The 26,733-nt window shown below is 42.4% G+C and overlaps 1 protein-coding gene across 1 annotated transcript in view; it reads left to right on the plus strand.

The window, feature by feature from the left end:
- LOXHD1 (lipoxygenase homology PLAT domains 1) overlaps window positions 1-26,733 on the plus strand; it is a 159,318-nt gene that overhangs the window by 18,093 nt on the left and 114,492 nt on the right. The window contains exons 2-5 of the mRNA XM_031045698.2: window positions 1,957-2,071; window positions 3,085-3,096; window positions 11,781-11,861; window positions 12,668-12,852. Of these exons, the coding sequence (XP_030901558.2) occupies window positions 1,957-2,071; window positions 3,085-3,096; window positions 11,781-11,861; window positions 12,668-12,852 (393 nt within the window). The remainder of the gene's footprint in view (window positions 1-1,956; window positions 2,072-3,084; window positions 3,097-11,780; window positions 11,862-12,667; window positions 12,853-26,733) is intronic.

Consider the following 26,733-nt stretch of genomic DNA (forward strand, 5'->3'; position numbering starts at 1 on the left):
CCTTTCTGTCTTACTTACCTTCATGGAAAGGTGAGGTTTGGAAAATATTTGGAAATATTATGGTACTTTTTTCTTTCTTATCTCGGTGCAATAGAGCTGCTGGAAACAAGGAGCAGTTTCTAATCATAGATTCACAGAATCCCATACTGGGTTGGGCTGGAAGGTACCTTAAAGCTTATCCAGTTCTAACCCCCTGCCACAGGCAGAGACACCTTCCAGTAGAGAAGGTTGGTCCAAGACCCTGTGTCCAACCTGGCCTTGAGCACTGCCAGGGATGGGGCAGTCACAGCTTCTCTGAGCACCCTGTGCCAGTGCCTCAGCACCCTCACAGGGAAGAACTTTTGCCTAAGAGCTCATCTCAGTCTCCTCTCCTGAGTGGCCTGGATTTTGCTCTAGGTCTCTGTCTCCATGCTTTTCTGTTAAAATTATAATTTAATTTCTTCTTTGTGGCTCTTTGAGGGAAGAGTGTTAGGGGGAACAATGTTTGCTGCTCAGAGTATAGTTCCAGTACAGGTTTTGTCTCTTTTGAATATGGACGTGATGTAAAGAGGGAAAGATGGGTGCTAACGAAATACATAACAGTTCTGATGCATTCATGAAGAGGACATTTCTACAGTGTTAGTTCTGATTATTCATAATCATGTACTTAGCAGTCAGGCTGTACAAAAGGAAATCACGAATGTTTAGCCTTTCCTCCAGCTTAAAGGTCTGAGCCTGAAATACTAATTAGCTAATGACCATCATGTGGTCTAAAACCACAAAGAGGCCATAAGGATGCTTGGTTTGGCCGTAGGCTAAGTTTTATAATTTTTTCCAATTCCTTTGCACTGAGCCAAAAAAGACGTAACCTGTTTTCAAGCCTTACATCTTGTTCTAAATTCTCTCATCAATCTGCTTAAAAAATGTGTGTCTGACACTAATTTGAATCTATCTGCCTCTGCATTGTGACCATTGGATCTTGTTGTGCCACACTACACTTGAATAAAAGGCTACTTTTAACTTGTGTGTCTTCCAAGAAGGTAAATATGTGTAGTAATAAAGTTGCCACTCAACCTACTACTTGTAAAGATAAATTGGTAGAGCTTTGAGACTAAACATTGTCCTACCTTATTCTCATCATGACTTGCCATTTGGTCTTTGGTAAAATTTCCAGAACAACAAAAATGTAGACAATATAGTTGTAGTGATTTCTCAGCATCATACAAATATATTATCAAAGCAAACAGGAAAGCATGCGCTGAATTGACATGTGCATAAATGAAAAATGGATCAACAGCTTTAACACTTCACATAAATTCATCTGTTATCTGTAATACATGCACATGCATTATGGTAGGGGTGGCGACGTGTTCACAGAGAAGTGTTTTATTTGCAGCAAAATTTGTCCTACCTGCATCCCTCTTTTCTCATGTAAAGTGTAGCCATTTTTGAGGTCTGTATTTCAGCTCAGGACTGCGGATGACTTAGATCTAAAGGTAGCAGATATAGAAAAGCTTATAGAGCTGGGTTTTCCAGCCTGGAGAACAGAAGGCTTCTTAAGGGGAGACCTTAGAACAGCTCCCAGTGCCTAAAGAGTCTACAGAAAACCTGGTGAGGGGCTTTGGACAGAGGCCTGTAGGGACAGGAGAAGGGGAATGGCTTTAACCTGTCAGAGGGGAGACTGAGATGAGCTCTTAGGCAGAAACTCTTCTCTGCGAGGGTACTGAGGCCCTGGCAGAGGTTGCCCAGAGAAGCTGTGGCTGCCCCACCTCTGGCAGTGTTCAAGGCCAGTTTGGACACAGGGGCTTGGAGCAACCTGCTCTAGTGGAAGGTGTCCCTGCCCATAGCAGGGGCTTGGAACTGAATGAGCTTTAAGGTCCCTTCTAACCCAAACTAGTCTGGGATTCTATGATCCTATGAATATATAAGGTGAGGGATTTCTCCTGTTGTCCTGATCTTTCTTTTCTCCTTCCACAGTCTACGAGGTGGTGACAGTGACAGGAGATGTCCGAGGAGCAGGAACTGACGCCAATGTCTTTGTTACTCTCTTTGGAGAGCATGGGATTACTCCTAAGACTCATCTCACAAGCAAGTGAGTATCCGGAAAGAAATCTGTATCTTTGAAGCTTGTATTTCAGTAGCATTTATGGCATTTTGATGAAATGTAATATTGTGCTTATGGATATTTTTGAGATCATCAGGGAAATATGAATTTTTGCTGTTGCATGGTTCTTACAAAATCCTTTTCAAACCTGTATTCCCTTCTCTAAGTGGAAATGTATGTTCAGATCCATCTTATATAAAGCTTGCACTTGCAAGGTGTGGGGATACTTGCTTTTCTTAAAGCCTAAATTAGGAGCTCCAAATTTAGGAGATGAGAATATTCATCGTTTGTTGGAGTGGGCATGATGGGCCATGTTTACATGTCTATATTCCCACTGAGGTCTCTGTGCTAAGTCAGGTACAGAGATAAGTGTCCTTGAATGTTTCTGAAGAGTGACTCAGTGGGCTTGAAGTAACATTGATGGGTAACCACCCACACCCAGCCACAGGAAATCTGAGGCGAGTAGAAATGGAAGAATTAAAGCTGATTCCTAATTTAGACTGTTTCCATCCTGTCTGATGTATGCCTTATTGCTCACTACTGTGGCTGTACATTGCTGGTGGTACTGCTCTGTTTTCCTCCAGCTGATGCCAATGCCACCCTCTGGCTACAAGTTCTCAATTCTTATCATTATGTGGAACTTGGTGGAAACCATATTTTCTAATTTAAACACCTACTGTTAGGCTTTTGACTCTCTCAATAGCTTTTATTTTTCTTAAAAAAAGAAAAAAAAAGTGGGAATTAGGGCCATCACGTGCTCAGCTCCCATGAAAACAAGGCGACTTTTAACAAATTCCCAGCTCTGCATGTACTAATTTCTCCTTAGGCAGATAATTACACTAAGATAAAGCAGAAATCCATTCTTCATGGGGTCTAGGAGAGGCTGTGTGTCTCTGTTTTTTGGTGTTCTTATTGTTTTGGTTTTCTTGAAAATGTGTTTCAGAATTATTAATCCTATGCTAATGTCACACGGTAACTTCACATTTTCTCCATTTCTACAGCACCGACAAGAGGTACCTGCAACTATTTTAAATTTTACCCTCAAAAGAGCTTCTCTTCCCAGTGAAGCAACTCAAACATGAGAGTCTGTAAAGAAAATGATATGGGAATGGTAAAGAAAATACATGAAATTTCAGCCCTGTTTGCCATATTTGAAATTCAGAAATTAGAGCTAGGCAAAGGAGTTCTATCATCCCAGCATCCCTAGAACCACCAGAGAGAACTTGATGATCATATATTGTGTATCTATACAAAATGCTTCTCTCTGCCCTGTGATTTTCATCCAGACATCCCAGTGAACTTGTAAAGCAGAATACCATTTCTTTTGATTTAACAGTGAAGAAAACCGAGGCAAGGAGTTAAAAAACATACCAGGTCAGTGGCAGAGCAGGAAGCAGCAGCAGCAGCTCTGCAGGGGAAAGACCTTCTAGCACCCAAACCTGCCTTGTTGGCAAAGCCATCAAAGCGGTTTTCCAGGGAATGCTCTTGTGGTCAGCCAGCCTTTACAAAAAGAGCCATTTCACAGTGAAAGTGCTCTTCTGCATGTGGCTATGGAAAGAATCCAAGTATTATCTTAAAAATATAATACTATATGCCCTTTACAGAAGGAGTCATGAGATCCCCATAATAGATTTCTCAATCAGCTGTGGCCTTTAACAAGCTACTCATTGTAAAAGTATTTTTTGCTGGCACTCTGATTAATGCCTGCTCTTTCCTCACGGATTCACCACGTTTTACCCTGTGAAAAAAAGAAGGGACAAGCAGGGGTTATTTTAGGTTGCAGCAGCAGCAATCTGAGCTTGTTCAGTCCTGGGTTAGCATTCTAACTTGGGCTTGGTCCCTGTTGCTTCAGAGAGCAGATGGCTGTGGTACTGGTGAGGAAGGATGAAAGGCATGAGAAGGTAGCCTTCTGCAGCTCAGGGCACTTAAAGCTGGTCCCGTAGGAGGTGAACATTAGAACTGCAACTACAGCTTTCAAATGGGGATTTCCCTAACATCAGCAAAACTTCTGTGTCTCTAAGCAAAGTCTGGTGTGTTACAGTGCGTCATCGAGGAACAGTGAGGAAAAAAGCTAGACTGAGTGTAGGAGTATCTGCAGATCTACTTAATTGATAGTCTTTTCTCCTAAATATGAAGCAAACCAATAAATAGTCAGTTTGCTCCAAATTTATTATGCAGCATTGTGAATATGGCAAAAGGATGGAATCTCATGCATCTTTCAACTAAATGTTTACATGAGTTCACTTACGACTGCAAATGCATGACATTTTATAGGTGTTTACATTCCCTGTGTATGACAGAAAGCTAAAATATCATGCATTGCCTAAAGATGGTACTACCACTTCAGCTTCTGGTTAGAATAGGTTTTTTATTTCTTATTTCTTTTGTGATTGTGTGCTGGTAGTGGAATACGTGACATTTCAGATCTTTTTGTCATGCGTGATGAAGGGAAGACATGGCAAGCTGTGAAATATCATGTGTTTTTAACATTGGCCAATAATAAGGTAACTGTGAAAAACAGACACAAATCTTCACCATGTCTTGTTAGAAGGTACATCAGTTGTAGAACTGGCAGCACCCAAATTCTGTCCCAAAAGATGAACTTATTTAGGCAAGGAGGTTTAGCGGAGTAGTGCTTGGGCCTGGAAGGAACTGGAATTCCTCCCTTGTAGTCACTGTCTGCCAATCTGGTGTACAGCAATGCTTCCCCGCTGGTGCTGGAGGTGGTTCATGGGTGCTGGCAAAGTGCTGCTTAGCCCCAGCCACTCTTGCCAAATCCCACTTCAAAACCCAGCTTGCACAACATTCCAGGTCTCCCACCTGCCATCCTGCACCAGCTACAGCTCCGCCAGAAGCTAAAAGCACTATCAGAAGTAAGTTTCTTTCCACAGGCTCCATCATGGGCACCTGGAGGTACACCAAGGCATTGCTTGGTGGCATTTTGGCAGTTGCCAAGACCTTTGCTACAGGCAAGAGATGCTTCTCCAAGGTCCAATGCTGGCCATGTGCTGATCCAAACAGTGCTCATCCTCTATAGCATTTTATTTCTACATGCTCATGTGCTTTCCATCACGCTGAGGCTGAGGACTGAATACAGAACTCAGCTGGGAAAGCCGCTGCCAGCCCATTCACAGTGTTTAGTAGCAAATTTATTTATTTGTTGTAAGTGTAAACAAATCCACTTTTCAGTGTCAGGCTTATCTGGTCCAGCTTATGACAATATAAAAAATTCATGGAGAGAATTTTCCTTAAAAAAAAAAAGAAAAAAAAAGAAAAAAGAGATATAAAAGATGGAGCAGCAATGGCAACCTGAAAGAACAATGAAGTAACTGGTGACAGCTGGCTTCCTACTGGATTAGAGGACTCTTCAGTGGATTTTAATTGTTTTTTTTATTTTCTATGCTGAATACCTTTAATTGGCAGTCTCTTCTACCTGGTCACTACATAAAGGTTTTCATGTTCCTAATGCCAGCAAATAACACATGAATTGTACAGTATGTACATGATGGTCTCCACAGGATGTTGGTGTTTGTAGCTCTACTGCATCTAAGAACTATGGAGTTGCATAAGATCTGTCTTTATTGTTTAACAGCTCTGGAATAAATAAACAGCTTATTTGCTGTTAATAGTTAAGGTAATAAGTTAGGAAGTGTTGGAAAGTTGGTACAGAAGGGGCTGTTCAGGCAATGCAGCAAACAAACCCCAAGCTCAGTGGAGAAAGGTTTCTTGCATTGCTGCTGAAGCACTCATTCAGAAATGAATTGCAGTGCTTTTCCTTTAATAGCACAGGACATTTCCCAGTTCAAAGCTGTTTATGTATCTAACTGTACTCTGATTTATGCCCATACAAATTTGCAGCACTTACACCTCACTATGCAGAATTTATGATCTAGAGCCGCATTAGGTGACAATACAATTTGTAGTCTATATTCACTTCTGAAAAAGAAACAAAGTGGGAAATTTCTTCATTCTCTCTCACTTAGGTTTATTGGTTAGCCTTTGTCTAACACTTAAGGAACAAAATTATCTTAGAGGGTGCTTAGACAGCAGTGTTGAACAACCCAAAGATAAGACCTGGTAGCACTGGTGCATACTATATATTATAATCCACCTGCAGCTATGCACATAGCAGCTGGTGGTACCAACTGCAAGGTCAAGCCTTAGAGAGAGAAAGAGGAATTGACTCAAAACAGGCAGACTTCTAAGGGAATTTAGCTGCTAGAGCAGGTCCCTGCTGATCAAGCATCAGCAGCATTTTTCAGCTTATAAAACCTGGCCAGTTTTCCCCATGGGATGAATGTAAGGTGCCTTCCTTGGAGCAAACTTGAACTTTCTGCCTTGCTCAAAATCCTGCCCCTATCCCAGCTCATTAAAATGTCTGTCTTGAACATCCCTGAGCTCATTCTTACTAAAATTAAAAAAAAATATTTCTCCAATGAAATGGGATAGAATTTTTCAGCAAAGTGAAATTTCTCCCCAAATCTGTCAAAAAAAAAAAAGTAATTTAATACTGGGACATGTAGAGTAACCTTTGCATTGTTTTCAGTGGCACTATCTGCTTTGTATACAGTTTCACCAGAAAATATTAACCAAACAGTAAATAAAGAAGACATGAAGAATAGCTATAATTATCTGAATGGAATACCACACTTTTATTTTCTTTATGTAAATCATGCCACCAAAAATGAAAAACTGGTATCATTGCTGCTCCATACAGTGAGGGGGAGCACATATCCAATATGTGCTGCTAAGGCTCTCAAAATCTGAACTGGGAATGTTTATGGATAAGGCAGGAGCCGTTTCAGTGTGTCTAATGGCACTTTGTTAAGTTTCAGGGTAAGTTCAGATAAAGGCTCTCAGTTTTGGGCCAGTGTTTGGCTCCTGGGTGTCATCATGCTGCTACAGCCCTGAGCAATTTATCTTATTCAATTGAATCCATTCAAGTGGGACCATTTTTTCACCAATTCTTCTATGCTTGTTCAAGCAGGATTCCTTCTGCTAGTGAGGTTATTGGTAGGAAAAGAAAATAATGTCTTTGGTACAGAGACGTTTGTATTCGCTGCACTTCTCGCCTGGTTTCTTCTCCATCTGGAGTATTTTTGGACGTATGCTGCCTTATGCAGTATTTCCAGCTGCTTGCTGACTGATGTTGTCAGCTTCATGATAGTCTTGGCAAAGTATTTGCAGACCAAACTCCCTGGAGTATTTGTTGCTCCAGGAAGGAGGTTAAAGATCCTTCTATTTAAGTTCTGCGTTAAGAGTAAATATGGTTTGAACATACACATGAATCCGGAGAGAAACATTTAACAAGAGCATGTAGTGACAAGCACAAGGGGGAATGGCTTTAATGTGCCAGAGGGGAGACTGAGATGAGGTCTTAGGCAGAAGTTCTTCACCCTTCCCTGTGAGGGTGCTGAGGCGCTGGCAGAGGTTGCCCAGAGAAGCTGTGGCTGCCCCATCCCTGACAGTGTTCAAGGCCAGGTTGGACACAGGGTCTTGGAGCAACCTGCTCTAGTGGAAGGTGTCCCTGCCCATGGCAGGGGCTTAGACCTGGATGAGTTTTAAGGTCCCTTCCAATCCAAAGCAGTCAGTGATTCTGTACAGAATCATTTTGAAGTTAGGCTGCCTTTAAGTCCATCCAGGTCAGTGTCCTCTCTCCAGGATCAATCAATAGTGAATGAAAACAGAATAATGAGGCAAACACGTTGTAAGCATTTTTCCAATATCTTTTTGCATCTCGTGGCAAGCTGCCATCTTAGCCAGAGGCCTGAAAACACAGAGTGACCCAGACTATAATACATACTGGATAATATGAGGACAAGGAAAGCTGTCTGTACTTTCAAACCATCTGTGCTTTCCAGCCGGGACAACAAGGATGCAGCAGTGCTCATCCCTGCTACATCTATGTTAACACTATACTGCCTACTCCTAGTCCATGAGAAACTCGCTTCCCATGAGATAGCAGGTGAACTGCTCTAGGTGTCCCTAGATAATGACAAGCTGCGGGATGGTCTTTGCTGTGCAGCCTTCTGAAAGCATCATCCCCAATACCGAGCTCTTCCTGATGCTGCTAAATGTCAGTGTCAGGAGCAGGCAGACCTGTGGGCAGCATTTCAGAGAGATACCACTAAGAATTGACTCTTTCAGAGCAGAGCAGAGCAGAGCATCATTAAAATTTTGTTTGAACTGACATCCATGGTAACACTTTGTGTTCCTGTGCAGCCCTTCATCCTACTTTTGCAGGCTCTCCTGTGTGTACAAAGCATTATCAGATAAAACACCTAATAGAAAGGCAATTTAAATGATCATTAATGCAGTGATTCAAAGCTAAATTGGTTCAGGTTACTTCATCACTGCTAAAGGTTATTATTTTTATGCCTCTGCTGTGATCATATGCAGGTTTTCCGTCTGTTCCTGAGAGCTCAGCTCTAGAAAGTATGCTGTGAGCTAATCAGAAGTGATGAATTTTTTTTTTACAAATACTCAAAATTTAAATTTCAATTGTGACCTTATTTAGTTGGTGGGATTATCTCTTGCTAATTTCATTTTTTAAGTGATTTACTTTTTTTTTAAGTGTGTACTTTTGCATTTAGTACTGCATTACTGAAAATGTTCTTGCTGTCAACACATCAAACAGTAGTGAAATTCTAGCACTGACTCTGTTGTTTGTGCTAATGGCCTGCAGAAGAGATGCATGCAAGGGTTTATAAATATTACGCTCAAACACTCACCACTTTTGTGGTGCTTTTTAGCAATGTGACTTACCCAACCAGGGACATAGAATCATTCAGGTTGAAAAAGATCCTTAGGATCATCAAGCCCAACTTCTAGAGCTGATGAGTGCTCTAAATCATTGTATGTTTGCAGTACGACTGCAGTGCAACCCAACCCTGAAAACAGCTTCAGATACAAAAATATTTGAGAATTTTCTATAGTAATCTTCTTTGAAGTTCCTTGGATGTTTCTTACGAAGCAACTGGGTGAAACTACAACAATCCATAAAAAAAATAGAGCTGCAAAAGACAACTACATAAGTGAAATAAAAAGCTGAGTTGAAATATATTTCTGAAGTTGCCTTAGCCTGCTATCCCAGCTGAATTATAGGGCTCTGAGAGAAATTCTGATGATATTCAGACTATGACTAGCTATGCCCAGTGCCTGTGTGTGAACCCAGTCAAGCCTGAACACTGTAAATTTAGTGCTGTGATTTCCAGCTCTGATTTCTCCCTGCTTTAGTTGTCATCAGAACTGTGCAAGCCAGCATGCTGCATTGTTTGGTGTATCTAGTTCCTCATGGTAATCAGGCTATGGATTTCTTACCCATGTCGGACCAGACTCTGATAAGGTCCAATTTCTCCTTCTCCCTCTCTCTCTTTTTTTGGGAGGGGCTAAATCTAGTATAGTTATTCACTGTGGGGTATTCCCTCACTCTCTCTTCCCACAGCTGGCAACACTGGAAGGAAGGATTGTTTTTCTCCCCTAAGACATTCCACTTTTCTGTGCTGTTGATGCTGAATATCAATCTCAAGGGAAGAGATGTGTCAAATTCTTCTTACCATTAGACAGCAAGACTTCCCTGGAGTTTGGCTCCTGGGCTACATCACATTTCCCAATGCTTCCCCAAGCTCTTTCAAGATGCACAAAGCATCTGCCCACTGGAAATTTCAGGATGCTCAGTTGATACTCCTCCAACAGCAGGTTTCCCTCTCACCATCCCAGCAAATAAGATGGCTCAGCACAGCAGTGAGACTGCTGTAACCCAGCAGCAATCAGGATGGGTGTGCTGAATGCTTTGAGCTAATTAGTCTCACTATACTTTTGTGGCATCTCTGTAGCACTCTGCAGCACTTCATCGATCTCTGGAGCTGAAGCAGGGAGATGCTGCTGTCATTACAATGATCGCTCAAGCCTGACAAACTAATTGCCTCACACTCACTGCCTGTTTTCTCGCTGACAGCCAGGTGGGGGGGGGGGGAGGGGGGGGTGCTGGGCTGGGTTTAATTGTCTCTTGTCTTCACAGTAAGGTTAATTGTTTTAGCTTTTCATGTAGCAGCAATGCTCCTGGCATGGTATCTGGAATAGCGGGAAGGAAGAAGAGGAGGACTGCACATGCATTTGCAGAACACACAATGTAACCTGTAAACATAGGTGCATGTAGGTCCTTCAATGATGTGGAGAAGAGAGCTGAGCAAAGCTGATCCCCCTTGCTGTGATTATTAATATTCATTAACTTGATGAGTACAAGCTGTGTGTCACTGTGGCTTTATGCTGCTCAAGTGCTGTAGTTTCTTTTTCATTTTAATACGACTTCTGGGTTTTATCATCTGTGTTTAATCATCTGTAGCAATGCTTAGTGGCCCAGGTGAAATGGGAGCCCATCAGGGAGGGTAAGTGGGAGAGGATGTGTCTTCAAAGCAAGGATGGGTTTTTCGCCTTGGTATTATTCTTAGTGGTTTTGTGGAAAATAGGAGCTCAAAAAGGTGTTTGCCAAAGATCACTTCTCAGGCTAGAGGCAGAACTGGGAATTAAATTCTATAACTGCTGACCTGGGACAATATACTTAATATTGACTTCCTCTTTCAGCTGTGAAATGCAAACTGCATACTTAACACTTCACAAAAATGTCAGACTACTCCCTGTCCGAAGTTGTTTGGCTTTGAGTGAGATACAAATTGTAGGAAGGAAGTTTTCTAGGGAAGGAAGGAAATTTCAATGGTCATTAAAAAAGTGTTGGAAGATGGATGTGGAAAGAAACTTTTGATGCAGTTGGATGCTTTTATCTCTGGCTGAGCTCTGGGCAGGTCTGCAACTCTGCAGGGAGCTCACTAGGTTAAGGAACTCCTTTACTCCATCACCAAGAATGGGTTTGCTTGATGCCTGAAGGCTGGGATGTCAGGAGAGGATGTATCTAGGAAGTGGAAATAGAGATAAAAAACATGTTGAGGCCCTGTAGAGCAACTGAAATGGGTGTTCAGGGCTTCAGATTCACCAAGGTCTTCCACATTGGTTGACAACCAAGGGCTGGTTGATAAGCTCTGACTCAACCATTCCAAATGAGCATTGTCCAGCTACCCTGGATGGGAGCACCTGAAAACATCCCTGTGTTTTTTCCTGTTACTTCCATGTTTTAGCAACAGATGGGCAGAATGACATTTCTTGTGGCTGAGGAACCATAAATGAGGTGTTATGGAAGAGCTGGAGTTCTTCATCTAGTTTTTACTTCATTTGTGCTGCCTTGAAATTCTTTCACCAAAGGTTATTTTCAGACACCTCTGAAAGGCACTTGCTTATGGGCAAGATTTACAGGCTCTGTGAGCTCCCTCAGCTCTCACCTCTACAGGCAATTTAGTTGAGGATTTTGAAAAACCTTAGTCATGTTATATTCTTGGAGTTGATATGGAATGTGATCCAAGCTTTGCATCTGCTTGGGCCAGCATTGCACTTCCCCCAAAGCTGCCATCTCACCTCTTAGAAGGACTCTTAGAGCTCAAGAAGGGAAAAAATCTGTTAAATGTCAATACTTAGCATCTGAAACCTGTCATAAGGAAGAGGGTATTGAAAAGTAGGTCTTTCCAGGGCTAGGAATGACATTTCTTCAACCTTAAACACTAGTGCTCTGTCAGGCCACCATGCATGGTGGCTTTGATGACAAGGTTGCTGTTTCTTTACCATAACTTTTGTCACATGTGCATTACAGGAGCAGTACGGCCTTTGAGAGGAGTAAAACAGATGTGTTCCGAGTGAAAACCAATAATGTTGGACAAATAAAGAAAATAAGGTACCTGCACAATATTACTACCACTGTACCTGATCCAAGAGGTGCTAATTGAATGACAGGCTGTAGAGGTTTCAGTGTTGTCATGTTTTATTCATTATTTGTTAATGTGCTCCTATCAAGGTGAAGTTAAGGGGTGGTAAAAGCTTGTTTACTGCCTAAGATTTGAACTGAAGCATAAAATCAGCCACAGAATTGCTCATAGCTATCCATGCTCCCCATCAAGAATTGTATTTCTGTCATATGCAATCATGGAAGAAGGTATTTAGGACTGGTTTTATGTCCCAATGGCTTCACTACACTCTTTTGCTAAATTAGTGTGATGTAAATGGTAATTATTATGTTTAGCCACCATCTGACTGACCCATATAAAATTAAAAATTAGTCAGTAGTACAAAGGAAGCTGTTGGAATGGGAAGTGGTGGATAAAACAAAGCAAGAAGAGAAAAGAGCAGGAGAGATACAGAGTGGTATGAGAGCCACTTATATTTTAGACACAAAGTGTAAGGTGAATTATTACACATATTGAATGAACATGCAGGTGTGTGTATGCTTGTGTGCATCTCCTTCAGATAACAGCCCACATATGAGCCTATGATACCTGCCCATAAAAGTATATGAAAGTTTGTTATTTTCAAAATACTCTGTAAAAGCCCATAAGACCCATGAAAGATTTTGGGTAGGCAGACATAAGCAAGCATTTTGTGTGCAGTTGCTCTGGCCTTGCATAATATAAAATATCCCACAAAATTACAGTTCTAGTGTCTAGTCTTAACCAAAATACAAATCCAGGGTTGTTCTTCTCCTAGGATTGAGCACGATAACACCGGACTGAATGCAGGCTGGTTCCTCGACCGTGTGATTGTGACTGACATGAACAGACCTCACCTGCGGTTCTACTTCCCCTGCAACAACTGGCTGAGCAAGGAGGATGGGGATGGATTGTACGTCAGAGACCTCATCGGCAGTCTGAATCCCATGGATGTGCCCAAAAGTAAGGGTTTTCCAAAAAGCTTTGCTTCCTGGTGCCTTGTCAGAAAGGACAGGGTAGTTTTCAGATTACTTCAGCTATGTAAAAATCAATGAATTAGTGAAATATTTTCTTTATATTCAGCGGAAAGAGAAATAAGAAGACACAAGATGCCTCCAGAGGATAATTCCTTCTTCCAATGTTAGATCTCAGATCTTAGGGTGGGAAAAATCACTATTTAGAGAAGTTCCGCTCATTGGTTGAGCACCAAAGGATCTGTGGTGACTACTTGAAAGTAGATTAAATAGCTACTGTAGATGAGATGCATCCTACCCTGGAAGATGTAGCTGGTGTCGTGTACTATTGGAAGAGGCAGCATAGCTGTAGTCCTGGGTATAAACAGTTTCCAGGTTCTGGTGATGACCTGCAGGAAAATTCCATAAACAAGCCAACTGTCTTACTGTAATTCTATGCTGGTTTACTGTGTGTGTATGATATCCATATTGAAGTGGTGCCTGTTTTTTCGGAGTGGTTTTAAGCTAATGATGTTGAAATGAAGCCAGGACAGCTTGCAAACCAGACGTACTCCCAAACTGATATCAGTGTGTAGGCCATGCGGTGATGTATAGTGCATGTAACGTGAGTGGGAAGATGATCAAGATGTGAAAGTAGAGCCAGAAAACCAGTCTCAGGTGGTATGTCAGCAGTTTATCTCCAAGTGCTAATGAGGAAACTGAGTTGTGTTTTTCCTGATGATTTCACCAATGATCTACTCCTTTCTGGGAGCTTAATTTTTCACTCATGAAGAGTGAAGTACACCTGCCACTAGCCAAAGGTCTCGAAAAAGGAGAAGGGAGACTTGTGGTTTTGTTGTTTCATATATTTTTGAGAACATGTAGTAGATTTCCTGCAGTAACATGGTGGGACAACTTAAGAGTTGGGTTTTTTTGGTAAAGCCACTTTATTGCCAGCCTTAACACAGTGCTTCAAACATTGATAGATACTGTACAAGGGCAAAGTATTGTTATTTTTGTTGAGATCCTGAGTAAAGTCAACAGAGAAATAGTACACCATGACACAATTTGTCCATGAATTGTTGCATAATTTTGCCCTGGTAAGATATGACCATCAGTGTCAGTGTGTTGAAGACTTAAGTATTGCATGTATTGAGTTATTGCATGTGAGTTAGTGTACACAAAAAATATCCATTGATAAGAAATGCATGTGGGAGCATTTTATAGATCCAGACCTCTCCAGGGTGGCTGCCACAGGGGAATGAGGTAACGTCTGGAGATGCTCTGCCAAAAGCCCACCCAGTTACTGTTGGGATTCTGTGTGCCAAAGTCCCTTTCTGATTTTTTATCTGTTCAGTTTGTGAAACAGAAGAGTTAAGGACACTCAAGGGGCAGGAGGGGTCTGGAGGAGATAGCAGATGAGTCAAAGCAATACACAATTAAAAAGAGATTCCCTAGAGGAAGAAGTCAACCATTCAATCTTAATGGATCTCTAAATGACACAACAGTTTATCCGAATTTATTATTGCTCCTGCATGGGAGAGCTGATTCAAAGGAATGCATGTGATTTCCTCCATCCTGTTCAACACCTGTCTCTCAGCAGGAAGAGATCTGTGAGCTAAATGCTCAGCTGGTAAAAATCACTGCAGCTCCAACAAAAGTGCTTGAGCAAATTCACATTTCACCAACCAGCAACCTTGTCCCAAGTGTTCACTCTTCTGGTGAAGTGGTTTTGGTTAACTGATCAAAAGTTCACTATGTGCTTGGTCCTGTACAAATACAAATTACAGTGTCTCATGAGTATGAAAGAAGAGATTTAACCAGGCATTTGTCAGAAATGAATCTGTTATCATTGCCTTTATCAGACAGAAAAGCTCACTTCAGAATGGCACAGGCTGGATGTTCTGCAGCCCTCCATATAAATGCAGGGAGCTGGGCTAAGGCCAGAGGCATGGGTGAAGGGTTGGATGCTTTCCAGGCAGCAGGTCTGAATCTGTAAGAGGAGAGGGTTAGCTTGGCTATCTCAGGTTGCAGTTCCCCTTGAACCATAATTAATGAAAGATGAACATTCCCAGGCTGCTGAGGAGAACCATCAGCTGAAAATGTAAATTTAACTGAATTAATTCGTCTTCCTCTAGATCTGTAAGGGTCTGAAATGAAATTGTGATATGATTTTCCTTATACATAAAAGTAATTTGCCGTAAATTTTGTTGGTTGGTTGCTTGGTTGGTTGCGGGCTTTTCTTTTGTGTGTGTGTGATTTTTTTTTCTTATTTTGTTTTTCTTATTTTCTTTCAAATGGATTAAATAGTTGTGTTTATTCTTTGAGTATTAATATTTTCTAGTATACTAGAACAAATGAATAATTATGTGGTTTGGTGATTTTATGCGCTTGTAAAGAATGAGCCAGCAATGTGCCCTTGTGGCCAAGAAGGCAATTGGCATCCTAGGGTGCATTAGAAAAGGTGTGGTTAGTAGGGCAAGAGAGGTTCTCCTCCCCTTCTACTCTGCCCTGGTGAGGCCACATCTGGAATACTGCATCCAGTTCTGGGCCCCTCAGTTCAATAAGGACAGGAAATTGCTTGAAAGAGTCCAGCGCAGAGCCACAAAGATGATTAAGAGAGGGGAACACCTTCCTTATGAGGAGAGGCTGAAGGAGCTGGGTCTCTTTAGTTTGGAGGAGACTGAGGTGTGACCTCATCAGTGTTTACAAATATGTAAAGGGTGGGTGTCAGGATGATGGAGCTAGGTTTTTTTTTCAGTGATATCCAGTGATAGGACAAGGGGCAATGGGTGTAAACTGGAGCATAGGAGGTTCCATGTGAACATCAGGAAGAACTTCTTTACTGTGAGAGTAACAGAGCACTGGAACAGGTTGTCCAGGGGGATTGTGGAGTCTCCTACATTGGAGTTATTCAAGGCCCACCCGGACAAGTTCCTGTGTGATGTACTCTAGGTTACCCTGCTCTTGCAGGGGGGTTGGACTAGATGATCTTTCGAGGTCCCTTCCAACCCTTGGGATTCTGTGATTCTGTGATTAATTAATCCCTCTTAAGCCTGTGTTCGCCTTAGCAGTGTTCAGTGTCATACTCTTCTCCTATTTGGTCATGTCTCTTCAATCACTGTTCTCTTGTTTTCTTTAGTTCTTCTTTGTAAATCACCTAGGCACTGTTGTTACAGATCTTAGTCTCATGCTTTTCTTTCATGCTCCATTTGCTGCCACAGTCTGGTTTGTTTCTGGAGATAACCAAACAAGTTTCCTCCTCCAGCATCTCTAGCTTATTGTGTTCTCCTGAAGAGTCTTCTCATATTTGTCTTGAAGATCTAGCTTCTTCTCTTGAACTGGAGGTCACTGCTGCGATGTGTATCATCCCTGTGATACATCTGGAATGTGAACTAGAGAACAAATAAATAATTTTTTGGTCATAAGTTTGCTTTGTTGATGCAGCTGAAGCATATTTGAAGGGGATTATTGGTGCTTTGACCAAAACTTACTAAGCTAGGCAGAGACTCAGCCTGTTTCTTGGTGAGGAGCACAGCCCAGCCGGAGAGTCCCTTCAAGTCTGTGAGCTTTGAAGAGGTTATTTTTAAGAAAAAAAAACATAGAAAATATTATGTTCAAAAAAAAAAAGGCAAATAATTGAAAAACTGGGGACACACACGCACAAAACAACAGTTCTTTTCATGATCCAAATACAGTGATCGGAGACATCTGAATGATTACATTTACTTATCTGAATAAAACTCCTCTTGTCAGGTTCCCTGTTGAATGCTACACATTTCTCTAGGAAAACAGGTTGCATTTTAAGTGTTTCTGCCTGAATGATCCTCTATTCCCTGTATTCACATCCATGGCATCTTATGCCCATGGCCCTTTGACAGACGATAGTGCCACAGATTCTTACTTACCCTGCAGCTGCTCTTGGTGGCCTGGATTGATTTACATTGCAGGTATTAATTACAAGGAAGGGCTATTGTTTAGGTTTATCCTGCTTCACTTGAATTTATGAAGCTATAGGATTGTATGACTGTGGCTGAGCCTTTATGCAAGTTACTGACTCAAAACTGAAGTCAGGTGCTTTGAGTTTAGCAGGGTTTGGATCACTCTAAGGATGTCTGATATCCTACGAAAGTGGTAGTGGGTGAAAGCATTTACAGCAGCTGCACTAATGAGAATTACTGACCCAATAGAGACACAAAGCAAATGAAACTCCAGAGCTTGTTCTCAGCAGTTGTTTGATGCCTGCAGAATTACTTGTACCACTCTGGGAGCAGACACCAATGTCTCCCACCCCATGGTGACTCTCATTTGGCTGGATTTCACTCACCTCTTCCCAATGGTCTGCATCCCTCTCTGCATCTGAGGCAGCTGGGACATAAGGAGTGTCTCTTTCTCCATCCCTATATGTGATGGGTACAGCTTTTATCACCCAGCTGGAAAGCAGGGAGTCCTAAAATGTGGTCTTCAGGTGGATTTAAGAGTGTCTCAAGGCTTAATAATGCAATATTTTTTGCAAGGCTACATTTTTTCCTGACTCATAAAAGCAGCTGCGGCATGGTCAGGTTAGATGATGTATTATTTAACCCTTGGCTGTCTTCTCTCTGGGATGACAACAGGCTGTAATTGCTATATACATGCTCAAGGTCAGGCTGGCTTTCTGCAGTTTGGCCTCAGAGCAAAGGAAAAAGTTGCAGTTAGGTACCACCAACACATACTGGCTCTCCTTGATTACTCTTGAAAACTCTCCCTAATCAAAATGTTTCTTTCTATAATATTGCTCTTAGACTGAGAGAAACTAGAAATGGTAACTTGAAAAGAAGATATGTAATCACTTGGTCCTTGTGATTAAAAACCCTCCATGTTCAAGGATGCAGGTATCTGAAAATTAGTTGTCTTCTGTATGATTACAATTTATGCTAACTTGTCAAATTTTGGTCAAGGCTTGCCAGCTTTTTGCAAATGATGTTTAAGAGACAAGAATTGACTTCCATTTTCATCTTTGAACATCAGTACCATGAAACAGTTTAGGATTAGACACAATGGGCTACATATGTGCATGGAGCAGCAGCTCATGTCAAACTGTTCCAAGGCTGTATTTTCACAGTAGGACAAAACCACATGTGAGACCTCAAACTGTAAAAGTTCTCCATTCTCTACTTCTTCTGGGTAAAATTTAGTCTTATTTGGTCTGTTAGTAATGAATGTGTTGACCACGGGTGAGCAACACAGCACAGTCCTGAGGAGTAGGGCAGGAACCATGCTTAGACTTTGAGAGTGGAAGAATCCAACACTGTTAATTTGCATTTATTTTTTTCTCATACTTCAAAGTGCTGGGCACTGATCATCTATTGCTTTTGTTATTATTGATACTATGTCAAAAATGGATTGCAAGACCAGATCAGGTGTTAGCTGTGCTTTTTCTGGGGCTAAGTCTGTGTGGTCTTTTGCAGGCAGACATGAGTTTTCTCATGAAGTTGAACTGAATGGTCTGCTCTTATGTCAACTGTGGCCTGATTTTGGGGTTGATATGTAGTGTACTTGAGAGTTTGCATGAATATGTCCTAAGGGGTAACAGCTGTAAGTTCACACTGAGCAATTGGAACTGGATTCCTGTGAAGGCAGAGGAGTGATGAAATGTTCCCACATGCTTGTGCATGCAGAGGGTAGTCTTGCATTTAAAATATGAGAACAGTGTTATAATTACAAATGAGAGCAGTTCAGCTGATCAAGTTTCAGGTCAGCCTCAATCAATTAGTCTTTCACAACTTCCCCTGAATCATTGGTGTGTCCTTATTTGGGGCAGAGTTAATGAGATCACCCGAGGAGACTTGGAGAGTCAGAGGAGAAGACCACAGGCAGAGAAAAGCACAGAACAGTTTCCTTAGAAGGCTAGAAATGCAGTCTTTGTCTGTGTTATGAATGCAGTCCATGCACATGAAGAAATAGCCTGTGTTGGACTTCATAGAATCACAGAATGGTTTGGGTTGGAAGGGACCCTAAAGCTCATCCAGTTCTAACCCTACACTGCCAAGGATGAGGCAGCCACAGCTTCTCTGGGCACCCTGTGCCAGTGCCTCAGCACCCTCACAGGGAAGAGCTTCTGCCTAAGAGTCATCTCAGTCTACCCTCTGGCAGGTTAAAGCCATTCCCCTTGGCCTGTCCCTACAGGCCCTTGTCCCAAGCCCCTCTCCAGCTTTCCTGTAGCCCCTTTAGGCACTGGAGCTGCTCTCAGGTCTCCCCTTCAAGAGCCTTCTCTTGTCCAGGCTGCCCCAGCCCAGCTCTCTCAGCCTGGCTTCAGAGCAGAGCTGCTTCAGCCCTCGCAGCATCTCTGCAGCCTCCTCCGGACTCTCTCCAACAGCTCCACATTCTTCTTGTGCTTTTGCCCCAGGGTTGGATCAGGACTGCAGACCTGGGGTCTCCCCAGAGCACAGCAGAGAAGGAGAATCCCCTCCGTTGACCTGCACTCTGGGGGTGCAGCCCAGCACGTAAAGAGTGTTCTGACTTTTTTGCCTTCTGTGCTTTTGAGAGTATCTGCACAAGCACACATAGAAATAACATCCTCTAGATATTCTCTGAGGTTTTTATACCCACCAAGACCTAAACCCCATATATTTGAGCTGGGAGGGTGAAGGTAAGCTGTGTTATTTCTTTCCTCTATGAGGAAGGTTTGTGTTAAGACTTGACACTTCATTGTCCAGAGTTTTAACGCTGGGCACTGACCTGCTTGTGGCTTGAGGAAACACCTGGGGGAGCAGACATCAATGCACATGCTTGAATTTTAGTCAGTAGCTAAAGCTTTCCTGACCCAAAAGGATATGCATGTCCCTAAGGGCTGCACTGGATCGAAACTAAAGCTGTGGCCAGTATTACTCAATAACAGTGGTGCTAGAAGTTCTGATAAAGAGCAGTGTTTTGGATGTGAGGCACCAGCTGATGATGCCCTGTGGGTTTGCAATCCTGTTTTATAAAGCACCACATCTGGAGAGTGGGATTGGCCCCTTTCCTGTTTCTCCTGAATTGTGATTTAAAATGAGATGTCACACATTGTGATCTTTCCTGATCAGTAAAACAAAAAAAAATTATTTCTGAGGATGAAGAAGGGGAGGAAAAAAAATATTAATAGGTGCTATCTGCTTATCAAAACTCATCTATATTTACATTGAGAACTGGAGGTATATAATCAGCACGCGAAAATGCAGCTATATATTTTTATGAAATAAATATGAGTTGTTTACTTTTATATAATGGCAAATACCCCCTTCATGAAGGTTGAGGTCTTGCTTAATGCTGAGATATTCAATAAACAAGGTTTTTAGAGGGATCTTTTACCATCCAATTGATAACACTGGGCAAAAAATTACATGCTATCTGGCACAATGAGTACCAAAAATGCCTTCTCTACCCCCCAAAAAAATACTTCAGTTGGTCTAATATGTACTTTTTTCTCCCTGAAAACTCTGCCCATCTTATATCACCATGTCTAAAATGAGGCTGCTATGGACATTTTGCTTGTAATACATTTTTTGCCTGTTGTTTTGTATCTGAAGATGAGCTATGAGAAATTGAAACACAGAAATAAAAAGGAACATGGGTGACTTGTAAGCCACAAGGAAGTCAAGATGTACAGAGCTTAGAAATGGGATGGAAATACAGATTTGTAATTCGTATAAAAGACCTCATGTTTCAAGAGAAAAAAATCTGGAGAGGCATGAGACATCTCTGTGTGCGGCTGGTATACAGAACTGTATGTACCCAATACAAAACAGTGCAGCATGTTTGCGAAGATGGGGTATAATTTTGACCAATTATGTCTAGATGCTGTAATTAACTCAACCACCAGTTTTGAAAAAAGTAACTTTTTAAAAGTACCTTATATATACAAAGCAAGACTGAAGTCTGGTGATAATGGTGTGATTTTAAACAATACTGTAAAGTCATTTCAGCCTTCATTCTGAGAAAAAATGCTTAACCCAAGAAGTTATTTTCCTCAATTTTGATAATAGCATATCTGGGCAAAGCAGAAACTAGATATTTCTATTATGAAATATCTGCCTTTTTTATTTTTTTTTTTTTCTTCCTTGGGCTTTCGCCTTGGGACTAAATTAATGAAAAATAATGAGAAATCTTGGAGAATCAGATGTATGTGGATTTCCACACTGCTATCACAAGGTGTGTTACGCCTTGTTAAATTCCGTGACCCTGCAACTAAACTGCTATTGTTTCTTGAGCAAGGTCATTTAAAGCTCACTTTAAAATGCCATCATCACTTTGAAGGCACAGTAGGAACAACAGTTCAGCATATCCTACGAGCAAAGACTCCTGCATGTGGTAGATTGCCTCTTGCAGGATTTGCAGAGGGATGATCCAGACTGAATCCTAATATATTAACTGTTTTGGTGTATACTTTGATTTCATGTAGGAGACAATTAAAATGGAGCTGACTCTCGCTATCTCTGGCCTGGGTGGGGAGACCAAGCAGCTGAGTTCATCATAGGAGAGGCATGAGGCAGCATTTGAGGATAATACAATATTCAGCAGAACAAACATGATAACTTCTTTTTCCCATGTGAGAGGCAGCAATAATATATCTTAAGAACGCAGTTATAGAGAGCTCTTCTGGGATTAAAGAAATGTCAACCCAGGGTCACACCAGCCTTGCATTCTTGGTCCTTCCTCTAACAACATGCACCCCGAAGCCGTGCAAAGACTCCCCCCAACTATCACCATGTTTTGGCAGCAGTGCTTATGGCCAAAAGTAATGCAAAGCTCTTTATTCATCAGCATCCCCTGTGCTCCAGGTGTGCTTGTAATCTGCACTTCCAATTTGAACCCTTGGGTTAAGGAGCTGTTCACCACCTCTGAAGGTGCTGTTCATTTAGAAAGATAGTTGTCAACTACTCTTGATAGAGTCTATTTTCAAGCTCTAAATCAGCCCTTTGAATTCAACCATTACCTGGATGGGGGAAAAAATATTCTTCCTTAGCTGTGTGCAGTTGCTTTGTACAGGAACAGACCACGCTTTTGAGACAGAGCTCACTACTGGTGAACTCAACAGGGCTCCTCTGCTGCTCCAGAGGTTGCTTTAGGTTCTCACTATGTCTTGCTCTGCATAGCTGTCTCTAGGATCCCTGCTGCTGCAGCAGAGAGAGGTGTAATGGTTAGGGCTGGGTGAGATTTCTTCCCTGCAGCGTTTGCAGAGACTCCAGAGACAGTGCTATGTATGAATATGCAGCAAGGCATCTCCACCAGAAGTTCGAGGGAAGCTCATCTAGGAGGAGGTGTTGTTAGCTTGGTGGGATGGGCTCTCTCCCAAGACAGATGAGAACTAAATTCCAGTGTTTGCTGGGAGGCTAGTTCCCACATGTGCACTGGCCATATCTGACCTTTTAAGATTGCTCTGACCAAGAAGTCTAGCTGTTGCTGAGGAATTTGCTGCCAGCAGTGCTGTAAAGGAGATTCCATTTTGACAATTCAGTGCTTCCTCCATCAAGAGGACATATTGTAAGACAGCTCCTGGTGGGCTGGAATGACTGACTTGATATGACAGAGAAGAACTGAGACATATGGACGTTGAACCACCTTCCCGAGCTTGTGCAAAAAGTCTGTGGCAGACTCAGGTTGAAGCTGTGCCTTGCCTGCAGATCCAGGCACCCACCTCTCCCTCTAATAACAATTCTTTCTGCTTTTCATACTAACCACAAATTCGTTTCTCTGCCAGCAGCAATTCAGAGGCAGTACTGGTGCATCTATCCTCTTTCTTCTGAAATCTGCCTACTCAGTGTTGAGCATTACAGGATGGATCTTGTGCACCCTTGGGAGCACTGTGAAAACAGAAGGATAATTGCTAAAACTCGCCTTATGAGAAGAATCCATCGCTGTCTACAACTTAGCTCCCTGCTTTTAACCCAGAAAGTTTTGCTTCTGAAGGCTGTGACATTTCTTAGCTGCTGGATGCTGTGCTGCTGCCCTGCTCCATGGCAGGCCATGCACATGGGAGGCAGGCAGGGATGTGTAGCAAGGAGATCACTGTGCCCCTCAGGAAGTAATAACTCTAGGGAACAAAGCATAGTTGGCTTTGTTTTCTTGCCTAAGTCTGGTGTTCGTGCTGCTACAGACTCAGCAGCTTGTGCATAAGCACCCTAATGCCCCAAATAATATTAGCTACAAGATGTCCTCAGGCAATTCTGTCCTGTGGTGTTTCAGGTGACCATGATATCATACTGCTAAGTAAATGGCATTGGCAGATCAATACCACATGGATGAACAGTCAGCTGTAGCTTGTAAGTAGAAGGATTTGGCTGGGACATGTCCATGCATTTCCCACGGTTGGAGGCAGGAGAGCTGTTGCACAAGAACACCCAGGAGGGATGGGGCTGGATAAAAAGGAAATGGCAGTGGGGCCAGCCTCAGTGGGGAACATCAGGGCTAGGAGGGCTGCAGCTCCATGCCCTTTCTCCCCCAGGAGCAGTGTTAGAAGAGCCTCTGGCATCACAGATCATCACAAAAATAAACCCCTTGGCTCCCTGTGGAAAGAGCCTGACTATTTCACTGTGTGATACTAATCTTTCCTCTTAGATGCTGAGAGCTGTCACTGACTTGATTAGCAGCAGACAAGCTTCTTGACTGTCACACCTCTGCTGAACTGATACAGTGGGGTTATATCAGTTAGTGCCATGCCACTGCTTCCCAGAAATGGCATCCTTGCAACGTCTCCAAATGCCTTCTTCAGACAGCTTTGTGTGTGTTGAATGAAAGGTGTCAGAGGAAGCTGAAGTGTCTCTAACAGAGCAGACACTCAGCCATAAAGAAAAAGAAGGTGCTGTAACCACACAGGACATTTGAGCTCGTCTGTTGCAACTGGAAGAGGAAAGACAGCAAAAAATAGTTATGGCTCTCATTACTGAATTTGTGCTTTTCTGCTCTTGGCATCTTGCAGTTCATGCCTCTGAAGCTGATAATTTTGCTTCTAGGAAAGCTCCCCTCTCCATCCCTGTGCTGCAGCGAGCATGAGGTGGTAGATGGAGTCACAGCTTTTACACAGCCATACATTATAATTTTTGCATGTTCCCAGTGCTAGGAGAAGCATTTAGAAAAAAGATATCCAGGCAACATCTTGATCTCTATTTTGCAGATGAACTCAGAGGCATGTATTGAAATTAAAAAAAGCCAAGTGGGTATTTCTGAAAAGATGATGTTAATGTTTTAAATAATGCATGATTAAGGGCTTACAGAATAGAGAACATCCACCCATGCTTAAAATGAAGAGTGCTTGACTTCAGCCAGCTCTCTGCTTGGCTGCAATGAGAGCCTTTTCCTGCATGCTTCTAGCAGCTGAATTCTTGCTGTCTTTTTGAGATGCGAAGTCCCTTTCTATTTAAATTTGCACATCCACCATGTAATTCTGCAAGATGTGCTGATGTGTGAAGCACAGAAGGACCCCTGAGCAGAATGAAGAGCCACTCTCTCTTCTCTCACTGCACTCACTCTCTCTGCTGCAGCTGAGTGTTGAATTGCTTGGAGAGGGAGAGAGAGCTGGCAAAAATTCAGCATGGCTCAGAATTGATCTATTTGCTTCCTGAAGGTGAAGAAAGTAAAATAGTCCTGCTCATAGAGCTGAATGGGGCAGGTATGGGGAAGGGTTTGAGTGCACAGTTTCAGAACTGGGGACATATGAAAAAAGTAGGGGGAAAACCTGGTGATAACAGGCTAGGCATGACGTTATGGTCTGTGAAGAAGGGAAGGTACTAAGCCAAGGACCACTAATGCTCTTGGAAACACTTCTGCAAGGAGCATAGAGATGTGTTCCAATGTTCATGGCCAGCACGAGCCATGCACCCCATCCTTGCTTGTATTTTAGGGGACAACATAAAACCCACGCAGCACAGTGTCCTGTGATTGCCACCAGCCCAAACTCTTATCGCAGTGCTCTCTGTGGGCTCAGGAATTAGCTCCACCATGGAGATCTTTGTGCTGACACTCTGACAGCAATTCTGTGTGTGTACTTGGAATCACTTGTGATCTGTGATCTCTTGGGATCACTTGTTCTGAGCAGGTTGTTCAATAATGTGACTTCTTTATATCACTTAGATTTGAAGTATAGCCATGTTGAGAAATCTTTCAAGGTATTAGATCTGAAAGAGAATTTTACCAGTGTTTTTCTGGCTGACCAGACATATTTCTGCAGCAGCTATAAAAGTTGTCCTTCTTGTCCTTTTTTTGGTCACTGGTCTTCATGGACTTGTTCTCTACATGTCCTGCTTGGTGCTCTACGTGTGTTCTGCCATCCTTCTGATCTATACTTCAAAGTCATAAAACTTGACCCTACAAGGGTAATTTAAGTTCAGTCACTGATGCTTGTACTTTTGTGGTTCTTTTTATCCCGTCAGGTTCTTCTGGTTCCTGAAATGCAGAGTAGTAAATTAATCACTGACATCAGAATAAATATTCTAGAGGAGGCACAAGGAGCAAACTTCTTGAAGAATCTGGCCTGTGGTTAAAAATCCCAGTACACGATGGATCACATAGTTAGAGCAGCTTAGAGGCCAAATGGAAGCTGTAAATTGCACCATCTAATGCAAATGAAACCTTTTGGAGTTGGCATATCTCTAGCAGGTTGTTAGAGGAATGTGAACTGAAACAAAAGTGTTAAGGAGAAACATTAGGGCATTTTCCCCCTTGTCTGAGCCTGGCTCTGTCCTCCTCTTTCTTGTTATTTAGTATTTATCTCACTTTTATCATTATTTTATTTGTGATGGCATGTTTTGTGATGGGGTGCTGGGAACTTCAGGTTGATTTTAGCACATTCATTAAACCATGACAGCTGATTTTCCCTTCTGTGTGGGCTCTGCCCTTGTACTCCTCACCCCAGGAGCTGAGATCATCTTTGTAATTCAGAGGATGGTACGACAACTGCTTCTCATATGATTGCTCTCACACCTTCTGCCTCAGCAGGAGCACCAAGTCCTTCAGACCAAGTTTTAATATGCACTGGTGATGGTGGAGGAGGCAGGTGACCTGCTCTGGGACTGGTAACCCAGTGTTTGTGATAGCCTGAGGGCATTCATTTCTGATGCTGGCTGGGGAGCCAAGGCAAGCTTCTCCCCTAACTTTGGTCCTGCCAAAGGGAAAAAGTTGTTCACCATGGATCATGGTGCAAAAGGTTCGCAAGGGAGGTATGTGTGAGATGTCTTGTGCAATTGTCCCTTTGGCAGAAGAAGCATGACCAGGACTCAGAAATAAAGAGGTGATATAGCACAGAGCTTTCAGTATCAGCTAGGCAAGACTCAGTAATACAAGGTATAACAGATGCTTTGTTGAAGGCATATATGACATTGTGTACGCTCCAGTAGATTTTGCATTAAACTTCATTAGTTTTATTTTGTATCTTGCTATTTGTCTCCAGCACTGGTTCTGCATAAAGAATACAGCACTGGACATCAGTCATGTCTGAGTTTGCTTGGAGCAACAAGGTAGTCATAGAATCATAGAACCTCAGACTGGTTTGGGTTGGAAGGGACCTTAGAGCTCATCTAGTTCCAATGCCCTGCCATGGGCAGGGACACCTTCCACTAGACCAGGTTGCTCCAAGCCCTGTCCATCCTGGCCTTAAACACTGCCAGAGATGGGGCAGCCACAGCTTCTTTTTAGTCACGTAGGCTTTGGTGGAAGATTTTGAAAGTTGCACATGTTTGGCCCAAACATAGTCACACTGAAGGCCAAGGAAGTTTTCTCATTGATTTCAGAAGAAACTGAGCTCACCCTTTTTGTACTTTGGAGCCAAGTTAGTCCCATCCTTATCCATTTGAAGAATTTGCTTCTCAAAATCGTTGACATGACATATGTGAAATGTCTGTGGTGTGGCTCACCCCTGTGATCTTTGTGTTGCTTGGTG

The sequence above is a fragment of the Melopsittacus undulatus genome, chromosome Z (genome assembly GCF_012275295.1).
Source record: "Melopsittacus undulatus isolate bMelUnd1 chromosome Z, bMelUnd1.mat.Z, whole genome shotgun sequence".
In the NCBI taxonomy this organism is placed as follows: domain Eukaryota; kingdom Metazoa; phylum Chordata; class Aves; order Psittaciformes; family Psittaculidae; genus Melopsittacus; species Melopsittacus undulatus.